Genomic DNA, 21,931 nt, shown 5'->3' on the forward strand with positions numbered 1-21,931 from the left:
CAAAATGCAGAAGCAGTGTGTGGAATTAAGGAATTAGGAGTTCAGAGGTTAAGCAGCAGAGGTGCAGCTAATCAAATGCACCTGAAAAGCTGATAATCAGCAAGTGTGAGCACCACTATAAAAGCTACATTTTGGCAGTTTGCTGGTATTGAGGAAAATCTCAATCAGCTTAAAGATGCAGTTGTTGCTGCCTATCAGTCTGGGAAGGGCTATAAGCTCATTTCCAAACAATTTGAAGTCCATCATTCTAGAGTCAGAAAGATTATTCACAACTGAAAAACATCCAAGACAGCTGCCAATCTTCCCAGGAGTGGACATCAAAGCTAATTCACCCCAGGGTCAGACCATGTAATGGTCAGAGAAACTGCAAAAAACACAAGAACTACATCTCAGACTCTAAAGGCCTTAGTTAGCATGTTAATTGTTACAGTACAATTAGAAAACTGAACAAATCTCATGTTTTGCCAGGAGAAAGCCTCCTTTCTGTAAAGAGAGCGAGGCAGTACGGCTTAGATTTCCAGACGTCCAGAACAATGTCTTTTGAACAAACGAGACCAAGGTGGAGATGTTTGGCAACAATGCACCATGTCTGTAGAAAACCAAACTCAGCACAGCAGCACAAACACCTCATAGCAAGTGTAAGGCACGGTGGTGGAGGGGTGAGGATTTAGGTTTGTTTTGCAGTCTCAGGACGTGGGGACCTTGCACTCATTGAGTCATCTGTGAACTCTTCTCTATACCAAAGTATCCTAGAGTCAAATGTGAGGCCATCTGTCTGACAGCTAAAGCAGAAACTGGGTCATGTAACAGTGATTCCAAGCACAGCAGCAAAACTACAACCAAACTGCTGAAAAAGGGAAAAGTGATTACTTAGTTTTTCACTTCCTTTTCACAGAGTGCTTCTGCATTTTGCTTTTTGATAAATGAATAGTGTAATATGACATATGTAGTTGTTATTGTATGTTAATAATTTTAGAACCAGCTAAGACCCATGTAGTTTTTATTAAGTCCTGATACATGAAACCTCAGAAAGAAAGTACTTTGTTTTTCACATGACTGTAAAAGGGAAGTCATTTAAAGGGTAAAACTGAGGGGATATAAGCCATAGTGGCAACTTACAAAGAGGACTGATACAAGAATCTTTAGCCTAACTTGGTAAAACGACTGGAACATTTTAGGAAAAGCTTACTTGGCTCTGTTCAACACTAAATAATTTAAAAGGTAAAAACATTAACCTCTTAGCTCTACTGTTTGTCTGTAAATAACAATATTCCAGTAACTCACTGCTACTAGCATCAAAACCCCACAACTTTCAGTTTTTTACTTTATTTTTTACAATTACACAGTAAATATATAACAATTTAATTTACTATAACACTTTACTGTTTGGTGGTAGTAACATTTTGGTACCTGTGGACAGAACTAGGCAAGCTGTTTCCCTTTGTGTCCAGTCTTTGTGCTAAGCCACGCTAACTTGTTAGCTATCTTGGCTATAGGTTTATATTTAATGTATCTGTATCACATGAGTGGTAATAGTCTTATAGCTCTGTTCAGAAAAACAAATAAGAAAATTTCCCAAATGTTAAAATATTCAATTTATTCAAAAATTATGTGACAATTTCTGAATGTGTTCGAAGTGAACCCTACATGAAAAGTTCAAGCAGCGTTTAGCAATATGCCATAAAAATATTTTATCGGATGATCCATGGGTGCTTGTAGTGAAAACAGCTGATAGTATATACACAGTATATGGTAAGCTCTTAACCGTAAGAAGAAATAACCTCTAAGATGTAATTTGAAGAAAGTCAGATCAATATACACTGAGACAGGCCCTCGGTTGAATAACGATGAATGGTGCTTTCAAACCTCATCACTTGAAGACTTAAAATGTTGAAACATTCAAACTCTAAATCTTATTTCCATTCACTTGCCAAATTGTTGGGATTTTGGGCACATTGTCACTGTTAACAAAAACTGGCAGCTGTTCAAAACAATGTTGCAAGGACTCAACTTTCCAAAATGTAAAATCGATCCAAGATTTTTCTGCTAATAGATTCTATCCACATAGTTTTGCCTTGATTGCTCAATTCTGGCTTCTCTTTTTGCTGCTCCAAAACAAGCGGCACCAATGGATCATCTACAAAGAAAAGTGACAAAGCGATTCAACGAAAGCAAATAACTTCAACCTCCTGTGTTGCTCATTATGTTAATTCTCTGTCTCCTCTGTTTCTTTTAGTGCAAGCCTCTGGATCAAGCTGCAGCACGAGAACTTTTGGGTGTAATTTACATGACTGATGTGCAGAATTTTAAGATGTAAGACGAGGCATAATGCTTATTAAGTTGTTTATTTTGGAACTGTTTTGTAGATCCAGCGTACTTTAAATAGGGTTTCAAGCAGATGAGCTGGCAGGAAAAATAAATGTAAATATTCCTACAGTGGTTGCTTCTGGTTACTAGAGGAGCACCACAGAGGAACCAGGGGAGACAGGGAGAGAAAAGGGTGGACACAGAATCATGCAAACATCACACACACGTTCACATACATACGATAACTCACATTAAACAGACGAGCAGGTGTGCAAACACACACGCACACGCATACACTCCCTCCATTCAACCCCTCCAATGTAGCATGCAGCATCTCAGTGGGAAAGAGACAGACAAGAGCAAATGGACATACTGTAGAAATTGGCCATGACGGAGTTTTGACAGCGGTCCCCCGTATAGTCATTGGGACACCTGATGGAGGGAAAACGAGACACAGAGGGAGGGGAAGGAAGGTTAAAGTTACAGTGGGAAGAGAGAGGATAAAACGGGAGGAAAGAGAGGAGGAGGAAGACACAAGGACAGATAGATAAGAGGGGGAGAGAGGAAGGGAAGGAGGGAGACGTAGGAGAGGAGAGAGATGAGGGATTAGAAACATCACAATCCACCAAGTACAGAAAGAGAGAAAGAGAGAGACAGAGAAAGAGAGAGATGACCTGCATACTGTGACATCACCGCCATCAATATGACATCACTGCTACAGTTCAGACATCATCACAGTCGTGGGGGTTGTGTGATGGTGGTGCAGGAGATAGGAGGGGTCAAACGCACAGCTGTTAGCCTCCAACCCCTCTCACACACAAACACAGGTGTAGACAACACCCACAAAATGCATACATGAACAACTGCTTTATGGACTCCCACTCGTTGTACTGGAGAAATGTATTAAAACAATTTATTAACCATTATATAATATGCAAACATATTAACAAAACACAGCAGTCATGAACCTGATTGTGTCCAAACCTGTAAGTTTACAGTGGTCTCCACTCAAGACCGATGCAGGATCTATATGTTAGCCAGCAGATATAATTCTGGGCTGTTTTTACACATATAAACAAGAAAGTGAGTTGTTTGAAAAAATGCAGGAGGATGATATGATGTAATCGGATGCTAATCTGTGAAATCACTGTTAGTGGAACACGTTTTATCATTCATCATGCTGAGCTCTTTTCAATAAATGCTCTACCCAGAGGAGGAGCTACCATGTAAACGTCTGTGATTTTGTGCCTCACTTTACTCTTTGCCTCTCTGATCATGGTCATTTTGATGTTTGGTCCGCCATGTTTTTCTCGTCAATTACATTTTAGTTTTTTTGGTGAAGTGTGGGCAAACACAGTGACTGTACCCTGAGCATACATAGGTAGCAGATGCAGAGCTAAAGACTCCAAAGTTAGCTACAGTTTACCTTTTTTGTTAAAAGAGAGTTCTTCCTTCCCTCTTTTGCCAAGTGCTTGCACATACTGGATCGTCTGGCTGCTGGGCTTTTCTTTCTTGCTAATATTGTCGCATCTTTACCTTGCAATACAAAGTGCTTTGAGGCAACTGTTACTTTATTTTTAATTATTTTTGGTGAATTCAGCTGATTTCAGTGCTGGCTGGATGATCTTTCGAGCAAGGGAAAGATTGTTTTCAATGATTAATTCAGTGTTTTCCTATTATATCAAACAGAACTAAACAACGCTAACGCGTTAACAAGCTAAAGGCGCTAACGTATTAGCACCGTGCAGCCCCTCGCATGGGGCAATCTGCGCTAAATCGCTAACGGAGATTTGCCGCGTTAATGCGGTTATGGCGTTAACGTAATTTTAATGAGATTAACGCTGACAGCAGTAGTAAAAATTTAAGCTTGTGGGAAGAGAAATTATAACTGCACTCAGGTAGCTTAGCTGAGCTAAGCTACTTGAGTGCAGTTATAATTTCAATAAAACACAATAAAATGTGACATAATGATGGCCGTTAATCACTAAGACACTTTTTTACAGAATAACTAATACACACACACACACACACACATATGTATATATATATATATATATATATATATATATATATATATATATATATATATATATATATATATATATATAATATGGCTGTTTTGCTATCATCAGCTGGCTATTAATCCGAACCATTTCACTGAAAACATCTCCTGCCTCAAATGTATTAATGAGTGTAATATAACCAATGCTTAGCCAACACAAAGGTTAGACTCCAAACCAAAATAAAGAGCTGAAAGATACGAAAAATGCTCTCACTTTGGGTGCGTCTCTACAGCGGCTGGAAAGGCAGGCCTCCCTGTTTGAGTCATGCTGGTCGTTAGTCATGCATTTTCCATTAAATGCAGTGTCCCTGCTCTGTGTAATGCGATGTTTATATGTACTCCATAAATAAATCATAAAGAAACGAGGACCTGTAATCATGGCACACGCTTAAAACCGAAGCATTTTCCACAAGTCTAAAAAATGAAAGAGCGCGCAGACAGAGAGAGACAGCCCTCCACAGTGTGTGAGCATGAAAATGGGTGGAATAGGTTTTGGTATTTCTTGGGCATAAATAACAGCAACAGTTTACATGCAGCTGCAGAACGTGGTGTTTTGTTTCTGGATGGGTGGTGAGCTGTCAGCAATACCACGAGCTAAACGTGATTCATATTCTGGCATCAGCCATCAAACTCACAACACTGAAACTGCAGCTCCTCGCTGCATCACAGCAACTAGAAAATTGATGCATGCCAATTATTGGTATTTTGGAGGCTAAATATTGATTTTGACATTCTTATATTAATCTTGATTCACTCACTACAACACTACAGGACCCCAATTTTAAATAATGCCTTTCTGAAAATTAAAAAAAAAATATCTGTAAGAGTGCTTCAAATCCAGAAATGTCTTAAATTGTGTGTTATAATGGGTGTCGAGGCTTTTACCCAGCTGGGAATAATTGATGTAATCTCTTTATTGCTGTAATTGATAGTAGATCAGCTTTTACTGCAGTCAAATGAAAAATAGACATGTTATAGAATATCTTATTCAGCTGCAGTGCACATATGCTGTAGAGGGATCATAACAATTGACCACAGTTTTATGATATCATGGGTGTGGCCCCATTACAGTTATTATAGGATGGAAGAAGCTCTCTGGCGATTTCACCTAGGCCCCAGTAATGACCACACTGTATTTATTACAGTGGTCAACCAATTTATCCAGTTTGAAACGCAAGGAGCCTCGTCTTCCCCTCATGCACACACTGTCCGTATAACTGACTGGGTATCCTTTTCTCCTCTTTCTCACCACTAAAGAGACAACTTGCATTTTGAATCAATTACAGCAAAAACCCTCAGTAGAGCCCACTCAGCAATTTCCCAGAGAGATATAAATAGAGCAGAGAGAGAGAGAGTGAGCGGTGGGAGACACCGGGTGCAGATGCAGCCCTATGCCGGCAAAGCTTTTACTGTATATCATCTCTTTTCTATTTCTTTGCACCCGTTTTACCCTTTGCATTCCCATTTTTTCTACTCTGTACTGTTCTTTCAGCCCCCAGATCAAGTGGAAAGGAAAGGGGAAAAAAAAGATAACACACCTTTTGTTCCAACCATCTGAATGAATGTGGTTATATTCATTATTCAAAGGGCTCATCAAATTTAACAGAAGAACCACGGGCAGTTATGGGCAAAATGTTCACAAGCCTGACCTCATGGCATTTGTAGATTAGATTAGTTTAGATTAGATTATCTTTACTGATTCATGAGGGGAATTTCAGCATTTTCCACCTATAGCTTTGAATACACGACATATTGTTCTATGCCAGCATTCAGACTGTAGTTTAGCAAGTTCACATTAATCAGAGCAGGGATCTGCAGCTTTACACAGAAAACCAGAGGCACACCGAGGTTTAACTTGCCCACAGCTTGGTGGGGGAATGTTTGCCTATGCTCATCTTTAATTTACCCTCCATACTCTGTTTAAGCCAGGGTGCCTTTCTGTATGTGCTGTCCTCCACTTTAACCTACAGACTCCATTTTGCAATACAGCATTACTTTCTCCTTCAGGGAAGAGGAGATTACAGGTTCCTGTGGTCGGCACAAAAAGAATTTTAGAGATGTTAACAGTTCTTGCTGCCTGGCTATGTTTTGCAGTGGGTGGATTTGAAGCTGTCGTGCAGATTGTTGTTATGCGTGTGTCTGTGAAGCCGGGTGGTGGTCTACATATCTCTGAGGTGAACAAGCAGCACAGACACCTGCAGACAGCAGTCTTATTTACATCCTGTTATCCAATGGCCTTAACAGACAGGCCAACAAAGGATGACAAAGCTGAGAAGCTACAGTAACTCTCTGGAAAACGCTGGCTAGTCTACTGCTACTTTACTGCTAGCTTTCTGTGTCTTCTTTAAATATGCAGTGTGTTGTATGCAGTGCAATCATGCACACGCGGTTGTGCAATCCTGCACATTTTGCATCGCTAAACTGCTATACGCAGCTCCTAATGTCTATATGAACCCTCTCAAACAAAGTTTTCTGCTTGTCAGCACCATGAAAAAAACATTCTGATTTATCCTTCAGTGATGACCCAAAGGTATATCAGATGAGAGGCAGAGAGCGAGTGGAGGGGGAATATTGGGAGAAAAAGAGAGTAAGAGAAAGAGAGAGATGGAAATGTAAAAACAAAGAGACAAAAAAAATGGAGATCTGAAACAGACACCTCTGGAGCTAAGGATGGATTTCTAGCCGAGACATCCTATTGTACAGAAAGCATAAAAACAAAGCTTCTAACCATGCATGACTATACACGCCATCTGTTAGCCACACCGTCAGAGCAAATGTTTGTTACACATCTACAAAATGACCCAATATGTATGCCAGTTTAGAACGGAAAGACTAAAACCTTTAGTTCAGAAAATCGGTTATTATGAAGTCAACTTAGGCAACTTCGATATCTGCTTTTAGGAGTTTATCGAGAAACTGTATTATCTGAACTGGTGGCATGACCAGCTACTACTCCATTTAACAGCTCTCCAGTATATATAATGGCTATTTTTAACAGTGTATCCATTGGGTTAAATTGTACTTGTTTAGCCATACTGTTAGCTAAAATCTTAATTGTTTATTTATACTTTTTATCAAGCTACTTCAACCTTTGATACAAATGTTTCAATTTCAACTGCTAGAAATACTTTCAGCTAAATATTTCCAACTTTTTAGCTAGCTATTTCAACTGTGTCCATTCTGTTTTGTGCTTGTTTATCTATATTGTTATATAATATAATATAATAATATAACAATACTTAATGTTTTATTTTCATCTGATTTCCATATTTTTAGATAATTATTCTAACTTTTTATTCTTAATTTAAGATAGCTATTTCAATTGTTTATCTACTGTATTGCATGAAGCTTCTTGCCTGTTTGCATTCATCTTTTAAATTACTTGTGGCCACAGTTTGCTACTGCCTCTGGAAGTAGCCTTAACTCAGTTGACTTCAAATTACTGGAGTCTCTATGGCAATGCCTACGTCCCATTAACAAAGGTTGTAGCTGGGCAAGCTGAGAAACCAGGAAGTTTTTTTTGCACATGCGCAATGTTGATAACCTCTGAAACTGAGGCAGCTGCTGGCTTTGCTTTCACTGCTCTGAGATCAGTGCTCATCTGCACATGGTATGGAAACAGAGCTAGCATTAGAAAGTAAACAAGCCCTCTATGATTTATCATTGTAACAGACAAGTTTCCTCTTAATAACCAACTTGACCATGATGTGTTATGAGGAGCAAGCTTTTAATAACTCCTTTAGCATGTTAGCAAGGAAATGATTAATAAAAGGTAGGATATCTGGTTTATTGTCAGGGTAATTGGCTCTGCTTGCTTGTCTAGCACGCCACTGGTACATGTTGATCGGTACTGAATCACTGAATCATATTTATTATTAATCTCTGTCTCTCTTCCACAGCATGTCTTTATCCCGTCTTCCTTCTCTCACCCCAACCGGTCGCAGCAGATGGCCCCGTCCCTCCCTGAGCCTGGTTCTGCCAGAGGTTTTTTCCTGTAAAAAGGGAGTTTATCCTTCCCACTGTCGCCAAAGTGCTTGCTCATTGGGAGTCATGTGAGATTGTTGGGTTTTTCTCTGTGTGCGTTACTGTAGGGTCTACCTTACAATATAAAGCGCCTTGAGGTGACTTTTGTTGTGATTTGGCGCTGTATAAATAAAAGGGAATTGGATTAAACTGAAGTACTGCCAGCTAAAATTGTTTAAAACTGTTTACCTTTCCGGCTAGCTCTTGTAGTTGTCAGCTACATCCTATTAGCTATTTATTTGTTTTTTACTCATAGCCTTCATATATTTCATCAACTACTTTAAAGAATTTTATTTGTTTAGACATTTTTAATGGCTAATGATGTAACTAGATGAGTTTTGTTATTATTTAAGTTTTTTTGCTTTTTAATTTTTTGTTGCCTCATTATTGCCTACCGTTTATCCTTTAACTTCTAAGTCTTCAGCTCAAACGTGTTTATCTCCCCTTTTTTCTTTAGTGAGCAAGGTGATTAAAGAACTGAACTTTATGATTAGTTAATATAATTTTTCCATGTACCCCCTGGCTACTAAAATATACCCCATGAGGTACTTAACGCTTTGATTGGGAATGACTGGTTTAGATTTGTACAAAGCTTTGGCTGCAAATACAAAGTCTATAAAACTTACAAACCTTTCTATAAATGAAAAATATATATAAATAAATCCTGCAAGATAATTGCTAGTAGTGCAAGGCCAGGTAACACCTCTGTTATTCTAGTGCAAGGCTCTAAAAGAAACAAACAGGTATTTACCGTTATACTGTTACTTCCCACATGCAATCAGTTATGATGGCATGTCTGCTACAACAGTTTTGCTCTGGAATAAGTTGATATAACACAGCAGTGATTCATCTAAGAATTCAGTTCATGAAAATTTTTGCACTTGCTGTTCTAAACACCTACCAGTCTGGTAGCAGTTTCCTAGGAAAAATCCTCCCACTCACAGGAAGTGATGCATTTATGTTTACAGTTCAGTGGATCATTAGCAGTGAAGTTTTTAATCACTGTGGGGCTGTGTCAGTGCAGAAAAGTTATCACTACATTTCACGTCCTGCTTGCCATGATTGTGACCAGTTTGTCACTCAGCTTGTCCTGTCTCCTACCTACTGGGACAACAGGAAACATGGTGACACAAACAGTGCATAGGAGAAAAATGGGAAGTAAAGGGGGGAGATAACTGGAATACTAATGTTTGTCAGGCCTGAGTGATTTATATATTACTCACATTATCCCTGTATTGAAGCCAGTACCTGCTAAACATGGTTTCTCTGTGCCTGTCTGTGTGACGTGCTCATATATTTGTGAAGGATCCCACCAGACAATCGTTAAATGTTGGACCCTCCAAAGAAAAGAAAGTCAAATAAACATTAAGAAAATTGACTTTACTGGGATGATGTGCAGTTGGTAGCTTTAGTCATATAAATGCTGATGTGAAACAGCTCACTGTCAAGTCTTAGAGAATTTTGCCGTACACAAAAGCATGAGAGGACAACATAAAGTGCTAGCTACGTAGGCACGGAGAAACCTGCAGGGAATGCTCTGTGTCAAATGTAGGATAACTTCACTGGGGTGCTAAGCAGACAGAGACAACAACAAAGTTGACAAATAATGCACTAAACATGGAAGCATTATATTTGTAGTTTGTTTGTTCCTAAATACAGATAATGTTCTTCTGTGTCTGACGAAAGCTATTAAAGGCACGATAATATATCTTTTTAACAGTTAACCGCCAAACCAAGGGTCAGGCAGGATACAGATTAAAGTTGTGGTTTACAGATTTATCCAGTTCATCTTTCAATAAAAAAATATCACCACACTTAATTTGATGCCTATTTTACCCTCTGCCGTATTTTTTGGACCAAAAGGTGCATTAAGCGAAACAGAACGGTCAGATAAGTCAAACTTTACTCAACTCATTCTTCTTTCTTCCTCCACTTCCGTACCATTGATTCATTAATGTTGAATTCTCTGGCAGCTGCTCTATTCCCATGTTGTTGCAGTATATTAATGACTAACCTCGTATTGCGGATGGATTATCTCAGTTGTTCTTCTGACTGAAGTTTGGTCCGTTTACTGCCATGCGATTGCATTTGTCCCTAACCATCGGGAACCCTCACGTTAACTTTTATCGAGTGGAAAAAAGTTAGCGTTCATCTTCCAGCTTCACTGTGTTTATGTTATGCTAACATAGCTAGATGGATGTTGATTTTCCATGGAGAACAGAGGTCGTGTCAGACCATCTTCTTGGAAAGTGAGAACTAACAATCAGATTATTGCAAAGAAAAAATGTATTTGCAAAATTATTTTCTTTGATTAAATGACAACTAATATGGTTCTGTCATCTCTGTTTACACAGAATCATATTACTAAAGATTGTTTAAAAATAACAAACACTTGAGCTGTTTACGACCAACTGCAACATACAGTAGAGATTTACACTACAGTTTGTAAAAAGATTTTATCTTAAATTATTTTCTAACCTCAGCTAAAAAATGTCAGCATGATGGCATCTGCTATGTTATTCTAATTGATAAAGAGATAATAAAAACATTTTATAAACAAGCTTTCTGGTTCTAGAAAATCAAACAAGGATGTCCAGGTGACGTTTAAAAATTTCCCCAAATGTAATATCAGCAACGCTGGTTCAACTTTTATTTTGAGCTAGACTTTGAAAAATCCCAGGTGACTTCCTTCATAAGTTATTCACAAACTTGGGTGTCCATGAGTCCTGAAATCCGTCATGCCTCTTCTGTCCTCGTTGCTTTGGAGTGCCCTCAGCTTGCAAATTGTTTCATGGTAACATGCCAACAGAGTGACCGACAATAGAGACAGCTGCTAATATACAATGTCAGCAGGATGTCCTCTTCAACTTTTCAAGCCAGTTTAATTCTTCTGAGCAAGGCTGGGCTTAGAAACATCATTAAATCCCGAAGGGCTCCAAGTGGACTGCTATGTACGTTGTATGTTGTTACCTAGCATAAATGTGTTTCACAATGCCATTGCACATAACACTGACTGTTTAAAAAAACTGCAAATACAGTATATATATAGTATTGACCGTACACTCTATCTATAAACCTTGCCTGCGCACAGTCCTCACTCAGCATATTGACTTTTTTTTTTAAGAAAACCCACTTTTCCCTTGTGACAGGGATGCTAATTGTTTCCACTGGGTTTACTGCCTTATTGCTAACAGTTGAAAATTACTCCACCAGTTTTTCAGTAATTTGCATCTCATCTAAAATAGTCTGGACTCATTATTTTCAGTGTTAAATAAATAAATAAATAAATATCCAAAGGCATTTATACATTAGGCGAGGTTTTGTTCAACACCTCTGCTTTTCTTCCCATTTCACAGACAGACCTCACTCTAAAATGAATTCATTTTGGAGACAAAAGCATTAAGTGAATGGGCACATTAATGTGCAGGTGAAGATCGGTTGCATGTTTTTGGAGCAAATTGGTGAAAAGTGAAGACAAGAAGCCTTCAGACACAGCCGAGCGGTCAGGTGGGCTGCAGGTGTGCATGTCGAGCGATCATAACTAAGGAACAGACGACACGGTGACCAGCAACAATGACATCACAGATAGACAGAGAGAAAGAGAGAGGGACAGAGACTGGGTGGAGAGACAGAGGGAGCTACACAGTGATGGCTGAGAGGACGGGGGACCGACTGAGAAATAAACTTACTTGCAGGACAGCTGGTTAATACCATGTATGAAGTAACAGTCTCCTCCGTTGACGCAGTAGGACTTCTCAGAGTCATTGCAGTGCCGCGCATGACTCACACCTGGAGACAGGGTTGTGGTGGTCACTAGGAGAAACACAGATTGACAGAAAAGACACAGTGCATTACGCTGCAATCTTGCATGCGACACCACAGTGTACACAGGCATTAGTCACTTTGTTGTGAGCTCCAGCTCTCCATTGGTTTTACAAGTGCAAAGGTCCCCGGGATACTTGTATTTTCTTATTCCAACCTTAAAGCTGAAAAATTAAGATATATTTGCAAGTAATAAAAATAATTATTCTGTTTTTACAACCGCTGCCTCTGCTTTACGTGTCTGCGTTATCCCCAGCCAGCCATGTGAAGAGAACACATGATGACAGTGACCGTAAACAAGGTTTGTGCTTGTATGATCAGACTCCTGCATCAAATGATCGGACGTATTTGAGCGATAGATCAACACAAACATCAGCACATAGACAGAAGGACAGATAGAAATAAGTTGTTCTCACAGATCTGCACGCTGATTATACTCGTGGCGTTTTCTTGTCCTACTGAGTTTTCAGCCACACAAGTGTAGTTGCCAGAATCTTCCACACGGACACGACCGATCTGCACCTTTGAGTTTTTTCTTGAGCAAAAGGGAAGGAGAGAGGCAGAGACAATGTCAGTTATTATTCTTTCAAAAAGAAAAGCATTCATCTACTTGTTTTCAGCATACATAAATGTAAAGACAGCTAATTTTGTTTTCTGTTTGGACATGCATTTACAGACCATTTAAAGTACTTTTGACATCAAGTCACAGTTTCACTTATTATGAGCACTACCTCACATCTATGGCAATTTTAGAATGAACAATTAACTTGAATACATGTCTTTGGGAGAAAGCACGTACAAACTCCACACAGACGGACCCCAGCAGGGGTCTGAACCAGGAACCTTCTTCCAGTGAGGCAACAGAGCTAACCACTACACCACCAGGCCTTTGACGATGACTCGGTAGTGTACTATGGGACTCTAAAGTTTTTTTTAGCTGGAAACTAACACTTTAGTAGCCATTGAAAGAAAAAAGTATTGCTTTTATTAATTTGAGAGCATGTATTAATCAAACTGTACCTTGTGTGCATGTTTTTATTATTTTGTGCAGAGAAAGACTACAGCACTACGGCACACCAGCCCTTCACCCCCAAACTAGCCAGGGGGAACTTGGCCTATGTTATATATGAATGAGGGGATCTCTAAGATGCTGACTACTACGGTTTTTTATGTAGGTTAAGCACCCAGTGGTCAACTTGAAAAACGGGACCTCCACTTGCACAGAGAGGATGCTGTTCTGACAGGTAAAGTGTAGGAAAACTTAGAGAAAAAAATAAAGTCCACATAGCCTGAAGCATATTAGAGCTGGTAGGCTCCAATACTGCCTGCAATCAGAAGACGTTTCAAACCTCCATCTTAACCAGGTTTTCTCAGTGCACTAAAAACATTCTATTGTCCCAAACGTCCTGTGCTAAAAATTCCTGAGCCCCACACGCAGACGTGTCTCTTGTCATCAATGCAAATCACAAAAGCTGCAGTTGTGTTTGTTGCTTTCAGCTGTTTGTAGGACTCTTTTCTCTGTATTCAATATGCACAGCTACGTGGCGTTACCTAAAGTCACAGGATCTATTTGTGCATCGTCAAAGATAGAGTGTTGTACGCATGAGTATTACTAATAAAACGAGAGAGCTCAGCAGTGAAATTAAGTAAAAATATTCATATTTTCCATTTTGATTATACAAATTTTGATTATAAGCGATAACGCTGCAGGCTACATCATCATGAAACCAAATATCTGTATATCAACCTTATTTTAACAGAAACAGGTTTTATTTGTTTTATTTGCAGTAAGAACTACTCTACTCTCACTGCTAAAGTGAAACAGCAATGCCTCTGATTGGCGGAGGTCACTGTTACCACGGAAATGTTTAAACCCCTGGACAACTGGGAGGACGGTGATTGCAGTAAGAAATGCAGCATGTTACCACACTGACAGCTAGACTTTACTTTACTGAACAAACTAAAAGATATATCAAGACTATGATAATGAAAAAAAAAAACATTTGTGGTCAGACATCATTTGTTGTGGAATCTGGGAATTCCAATAGATTACAAGCTGGGTAGATCCTTCATTGTCAAAAGTGATTATATTAATTACATAGTCTTGTACCCTTGCCATTTTTTCCATTTTCTTTTCATTTTTGGTCCAAATCAAATCTTTTCATGGCCACAATTCACAGGTTGGCTCGGCTCAAGGCTTTAACCTCCTAGGACCTGGTATCCACATATGAGGACATCACATTTTGGGTTGTCTAGACCAGCAGTCCCCAACCTTTTTTGTGCCACGGATCGGTTTAATATCCGACAATATTTTAACGGACCGGCCTCTAAGGTGTTGAGGATAAATACAACAAAATAAAATGCTACGACCAAGACAAAAACTGTGGTATTTTGTAAATATAATAATAAATGTGAATTCACTGTGTAATTGTGTAACTTTATTAGCAGCGTCCTCCTGAAATGTGCCAACAACATTGAGAGTAACATCCTCCTCTCTGCCCCTTAATGCTCTCTGGTCACTATGGTAACGCATAAATATTTATTTCAAAATAAGACGCACAACTACAACACGGGAAAAGACCCAGGGAAACCGAGTTAATGATAAAAACCCTGAAATCACATAAATTTCACACTCGCGCCTCAACTCTCGCAGCCCGGTACCAAACGGCTAACCGCTGGTCAATACTACATTTTGCTCTACAAGGGCCTGATATCCACTTAGAAAACTGCACTTATTACACTGCCACTGTTCTATCAAAATTTAAAATGAATGTCCTCATAGTTGGATATCAGACCCTTGTAGAGCAAAATCAGGTAAAAAGATAATTCTTTGTTTTTACATTCATCAGGTCCCAATCAGCCCAAATAGGAAAGAGAAATTAAAAATGCATGCCATGAAAGAGTTCAGGTCTTAGGAGGTTAAAGTCGTTATATCGGGATTTTCTGAAATGTCAGTGGAGGAAATTAATGGAAAACTCACTTCCCAAAGCGGAGCCCTTAAAAAGTGGGAGGTCACTGTTGAGCTCTAAAAGGTGAAAGATGATTAAATGCTCCATAGAGCAAGAGAAACCTGTCACATCAACTCCAGGCAGAAATATAACATTGAACTCATTCTTATGAGACTATATTAACTTGATGGTTACTCATTGTAGAACAGCGGAGTGATAGCATCAACCAAAACAGCTGTTATAGTACATGTGGATGACAGTTCTTGGTTTTTACATCATACCCTAAGAAAAAATATACGCTTTGGCACACTCACTTGTTGGTTTTTATTTTGAGGTCTCTGCCTTTCTGAAGCTCGTGTCCATCTTTGTACCAGCGGAAGGAAGGGCTGGGATTCCCCGACGCCTCACACTTCAAGTACAGCTTCTTCCCTTCCATCAGAGATTGGCTGCTAATCATCCGCAACTTAGGAGCAGAGGCTGGCCAGAGAGAGACAAGAGACCAACAGACAGAGGGGCAGAGAAAGGAAAATCAAAGCTTGCATTATTGAAATGAATGGCAGGCATTCAATTAATCTATAAATGTAATTATCTGAGTGTGCCTTTTTTCCATAGTGTGTATGTTTCTTTGAGTGTGCGTTCATGTGTGTAACCAATGGAAATCTATAAGTAAAGGTTTAGATGTTGACCTGAGGGAACAGGTCAAAGTTCACATGGCTGAAAGGAAAAACAAGGACAGACATTATACACAGGTGCATTAGCTCCAAAGCTTAACCTTAACCCAAATCGAATTCTTCAAGCCTAGAACAACCCAAAATGTCTTTGCCTTCCACAAATGTCCTTACTCCAAATGTCTAGAAGTCAAATTAGTCCTTGCAAAGACAGATGTGTAAGGATATAGAGAGAGGAAAGGCTCTATGGTAAGGTGGTCTGAATCCTGAAAAGCAAAGACAAACTGAAACCTTGTATCGAGGAAAAAAGTCTTGCCACAGAAACTCTCTGCAGTAGATTTTCACTATAGAGCAAAGTGTGTGTGTGTGTGTGTGTGTATACGTGTACTTCATCAGTCCCAGGAGTCTTTCACTCTCTCTCTTTTCTCCTTAAAAATGACAACAGACTGCATCACTGACACCAGCGCAGGCAACACAAGCACACAGAAGCTAAAGCAAAGAGACAGCTCAGCACCATCTACTACCATTTATATACACACACAAGCAGTGAAACACCCTGATTTTACCCCACATGTGCACACACACTCACACACAGACACAGTGCAGTGATAGGACACGCTTGATCAAATGGAAGACAACTGTTGTATAGGCTCCTCACAGCACTGCTGTATCTTCCATTACTCCTCACATAGGTGCAGTAGATACACTCTAGAGCTTTAGGCATCTATATGAGACTCTGTAAGTCAATATATGATTGTGTACATCCTGTCAGTTGTGCAAACATGATAACTACAATTAGCTGCTGTCATGGTTCTAAGGTTTTGTGCTTCATAGTTCATAGTGAACATTTTGAGTTTGGGGTTCTGATTAAGCTTTACTGTTATTCTGCTGTGTGAAGTTTTCATTTTTGGGTATGTTGATCATGGCTGTTGAGCAAATTCAATATCTCTTTTGACTACGTTTTTCCTGTCAAGTTTATTTTCAGTTTTACAATCCTTTGTTTGGGTTGAATATAGAGTTTTATTGATTATAGTTTCTTGTCTCATGTTCATCTCTTTGTGCTAATGTTTTGGTTTCCCTTTGTTTTCCAGTCTGGCATCTTGTTAGTGTTCATGTCTGTATTAATTTTCATGGTTATTCCTTGTTTTATTTTGAAGGTTGGTCTTCCTTCATGCTTTGTGTTAGACTTACTTCCTGCTTTGGGTTTGTGTTAATTACTTATCCTGTGCACCTGTGTTCAGTTCCACTCCTTTATCTACTTCCTAAACAGCTGCCTGTGTATATATAGTCTAATCTTCTCCGTGTCCTTTGGTATTATCCCTTCAGTCTTAAGCGTCTTGCTTTTTTTCTTCATATATATATTAGTGCTGTCAGTGTTAATCTCGTTAAAATAACGTTAACGCCATAACCGCATTAACGTGGTAAATCTCCATTAGTGAGTTAGCACAGATCACCCCGTGCAAGGGGCTGCACGGTGCTAACGCATTAACACGTTGACAGCATGCAGCCCTCACACGGGGCAATTAACGCTGACAGCACTAATTTTTACATTTGTGTTGTTTTGTTCAGCGAGGGGCTGCACGGCACTAACGCGTTAACGAGCTAACCGTGCTAATACGTTGACGCCGTGCAGCCCCACACAGGGGGCGATCTGCTAATTTGCTAACAGAGTTTTGCTGCATTAATGCGGCGGTTATGGCGTTAACGTTATTTTAATGAGATTAATGCTGACAGCATTATAGATATAGATAAAGAATATACACACCAACCAGTCACAGAATACACATTTTCCCTTGTGATCGGAGGTTGCTGACCAGTCTCTAGGCCTGTGTGACTGCGGCCTGAAGTGGCTGAAAAACGGTAAAACAGGATATAAACTTTCTGTGTCCTCAAGTCTCCGCTCAGGTTCCTGTGACGTAAAGCTAATCAGCACACAATGAGTGCAGACATCCACATTCCTGCCTGTTTTTTGTGACCGTGTGGACTAGCCCGTAGAGAATTTACATTACACTGCACCAACTACGCATGTGCCCAGACAGCAAACTTCAAAGAAGTATAACAGAAATAACTACTGAATCGTCGGGCATCCAGCTGTCCATGTCCGCAACCAAGTATAATCCAGGCTTCTACATGGAATTTGCCAAACGATCCACATGAGAAATGAGCTAGCTGATCTACGTGTAAGAAAATCTCGTAAGCTCCCATAAATATTATATTAAAAGTGAATGAAGCCACCATGATGTCACCCAGTGCTTTGCAAGGTCCTGTTTGGAAGCTGTGATCTACACATTTTTGCCTCTTGGTGTTTCAAAATTGGGCTTGGTTGATTGCAACAATTAGTTAGTCAGAAGGCAGGCCTGCCGTATGCAGTGTTGGGAAGGTTACTTTTAAAATGTATTCCATTACAGATTACAGAATACATGCCCCAAAATGTATTCTGTAACGTATTCCGTTACGTTACTCAATGAGAGTAACGTATTCTGAATACTTTGGATTACTTAATATATTATCATGCTGTTTACAACTACATGAATGTACTATTGCTGTGATTTATTACTGTTACTGGCTCCGAACCGTAGTAAAGGGACCTCTGGCTAATACGGTGGGTTCTGTGTCGGGCTCTAGCCGAAAAATAACTTTACTTTGTTGTCTGGGTCAACTTTGCTTGCAAGAGACAGAGAGAGGCGTTGAAAGGCTGCTCCAATGGAACTTATTGTTACTGTACAGCGTACAGTCGAGTCTTAATAGCTTACTTACAGCTGGGCTTGTCAGGCACTCTTCTTGGCTGCAGTGGTTATTATTATATTTACATGCTTCCAGCTCCCGTTTTTGCTTGATGACAGCTCATACTTTTCCTTTTACTCCCTCCCTCGCTCACAGACACATAACGGGTATGGCAGTCCATTCTCCCTGCAGCACGGACTACACTGCCTATGATGCTACATTCTTTAGAGCTATACCTGTAGCATTCTGCCTATTAGCTTAGCACAACAACAACAAAAAGGCGCTCTATCACCCAGGAAACACGCAGCGAGAGAGAGAGAGAGCGTCACCCTGTAACCATGGCAACCGTAACGCTGCCGCCTGGAACAACAGAATGTAGCCGTCAAACAAAACCCAAACAGTCCTGACCCGCGACAATATGAAACAGGGAAGTACCGTCAGGTAATCCATTTATTTCAACAAAGTAACTGTATTCTAAATACCACCTTTTTAAACGGTAACTGTAACGGAATAGAGTTACTCATATTTTATATTTTAAATACGTAACGGCGGTACATGTATTCCGTTACTCCCCAACACTGGCCGTATGGCACTCTGGCTTGGTCTTCTTTTTTACTTTAATGTGGGACCAAAATTTACAAAACGGAAATGTTGTCTCAACTGAAACCAAAAACTCATCTGGAAGTTTACCATTAAAAAGAATGTGGGTTTAAGGCAAATCCACATAGCTTTCACCTTTGTGACCTGGAAGGTATGTCCAGGTTTTCTGCGTAGTCCATCTACACTCCAAATACTCCAAGATAGTCAAAACTGAGTTGTTTGGCAAAAATAAATACAGAAGACAGCTTGTGATATTTTTTTTGTAATTTCAACAAATCTCATGAAAACCAAAGCCACACTCCAACTAGGAATTACTGTGTATCCAACTTGTGATATGTTTCATTTCTTTAAGCTTTCTTTGTGTCCTAAAGTTAAAAAAGTTTGTCACACTGTTTATGGTGTAGTTTATTTTATATACTTTATATTTAGCCAGAAATGCCCTCTATGCCACCAAATTTATAGAAATTCATCGACTTTTCTTGCTTGAGTAACTTTTACTAAAACCTTAGACACCATCTGTTTAAAAGATGGTGTTGCCCTTTTAAAATATGACTTTTAGTTTTTAGCCAAATGGTTTGGTGCTGAATGCCACAGAGGAAATAGGAAATTACACAGTGGAAGTCAGTCTAGAAAAAAAACATCCAAACTCTGAATGGATCTGATAAGTAGATCCTCCACGAAGCACCGTCCAAACAGCTTGCAGTTATATAAGTGGGATTCAAGTGTGTGTTTGTGACTCACAAGAGAACAAGCAGGATGCCTACTTACATTTAGTAAGATTTAGTGTTGTCACAGTCTCCGCACACACTGGATGTATAATTCCACGTCACGCCAAAGTAAACCATCCCAGCATCATCACATGCTGTCTCTGTCGCGCTCCATGGCTCCTGGTTTGTAATGAGTAATGCTGAAGAATAGCAGTGTGGACACGTTCAAAATACAAACTTTTGAATACTTCACTTACTATTTTGATATGTTCTCCACGTGCGACTGTCTCAGTAATACGTGGATCCATTGATCATCATCTTTGACTTGCAGGTAATGTCATAGCCAACACTGCATTTATGATGTTAGAGATGCTTGACTTAACGTGTTCACAATAACATCAGGTCAAAGTGTATAATTATCATTCACTGCAGTCGACTGCATTCTTTAGAACATTTTAGCATCTTTCAGCTCACTGTTTTGGTTTAAGCCCCCCAACTGATCTTGTTCAGTCTCATCATTCTTATCTACAGGCAGCTGTTTTCAAGGAAGAAACAAACAACTGGAAAGGCAGTCAACAAGCTAGCTTTGAATACAGTTGTGCATTTAGCCCAGAGCAGGTAACACCTGCAGCTTGGTTATTTGTAAGTGATTACTTGGTTTACTGACGGCTGTACAGTCTACAGTTTGTTGTTATTATCAGCATTGAGTGAACAGTGTCACCAGCATCAGGCTTTTCAGAGTAGATAAATGTATAATAAGAAATTATTATCCTCACTCTGTTTAGTCATTCTAAGTCAAAATTGGGTTATGATTAAAAAGCTTGATGGTTCAGTCACATATAACAGAATTACATGATGCATCAAGAGAATTATTATGTTTTTTTTTCCAGCTCCATGTTTTTATTCCTGGATTCTACTAGTATAACTTTGCATGAATAACAGTTCAAAATAATCCTTATTTGTCTTATGCTGGGTTTTGGTGTAGTCTGAATCAATACTCAATACGCAATTTCGCTTCCTCAAACTTTAAGTTCACTTCCTTCTGATTGGCTGCCCCTCACAAACAGAATATCTGAGCATCAGGTGTCCCGGGCTGCTGTGTTCACCCTGACATCACAGAACAACAAGAATGGAAAACCTGATGTAAAGAGTTTCAAGGCCTGAGTTTTGGACTCACAGGGCTTACGTGCACATTCACAAATGGAACAGTATAAATATGACAGAACCCAGGCTGCACTTGGAAACCCGACTTGTTCTGCAGTGTGTTCCTGTTTCTTCTCATCACAATAAAAGGTTTTATCTAATAAGGACTGCATGATTACTGCACATAAAACTGCTGGTAGAGCAGCACAAAGCACAAAGCAAGTCATGTTGTGCTTCTTCACATTCAGCTACAGAATAGCTTCAGGCTGTATTTTTCATGTATCCAGAAGAAAGAATGAAAAGAAATGGTCACATTTTTCCATCTGTGAATACAGTGGTGTGAAAAAGTGTTTGCCCCCTTCCTGACTTCCCATTTTTTATGTTCGTCACACTTGTTGTGTTTCAGATCATCATACAAATATTAGATACAATAATAAACAAAGATGATGCAAGTAAACACAAAATGCAGTTTCTAAATGAAGGCGTTTATTATTAATGGGGAAAAAAACAAAAACCTACATGGCCCTGAACCTGATAAGTGGTTGGGCCACCCTTGGCAACAACAACTGCAATCAAGTGTCATTTACAGCGCTGTGGAGGAGTTTTGGCCCACTCATCTTCGCAGAACTGCAATTCAGCCACATTGGAGGGTTTTTGAGCATGAAGCACCTTCTTAAGTTCATACCACAGCATCTCAGTCAGATTCAGGACAGGACTTTGACTAGGTCACTCAGTCTTCATTTTGTTTCTCTTAAGCCATTAGGAGGTGGACTTGCCGGTGTGTTTTGGATCATTGTCCTGCTGCACAACCCAAGTGCGCTTCAGCTTGGGGTCACAAGCAGATGGCCGGACATTCTCCTTCAGGATGTTTTAGTAGACGGCAGAATTCATGGTTCCATTTACCACAGCAAGTCTTCCATGTCCTGA

General features: G+C 39.6%; 1 protein-coding gene across 2 annotated transcripts in view; it reads right to left on the reverse strand.

The window, feature by feature from the left end:
• Nucleotides 1–21,931, reverse strand: part of nrg2b (neuregulin 2b) — a 71,257-nt gene that overhangs the window by 16,770 nt on the left and 32,556 nt on the right. For both annotated transcript variants that reach the window (XM_085172730.1, XM_085172735.1), the window contains exons 2-5: nt 15,477–15,639; nt 12,631–12,749; nt 12,082–12,205; nt 2,681–2,739 (exon numbers count right to left, since the gene is read on the reverse strand). In XM_085172730.1, coding sequence (XP_085028856.1) covers nt 2,681–2,739; nt 12,082–12,205; nt 12,631–12,749; nt 15,477–15,639 — 465 coding nt within the window. The remainder of the gene's footprint in view (nt 1–2,680; nt 2,740–12,081; nt 12,206–12,630; nt 12,750–15,476; nt 15,640–21,931) is intronic.

The sequence above is a fragment of the Neolamprologus multifasciatus genome, chromosome 2 (assembly GCF_963576455.1).
Source record: "Neolamprologus multifasciatus chromosome 2, fNeoMul1.2, whole genome shotgun sequence".
Classification (NCBI taxonomy): domain Eukaryota; kingdom Metazoa; phylum Chordata; class Actinopteri; order Cichliformes; family Cichlidae; genus Neolamprologus; species Neolamprologus multifasciatus.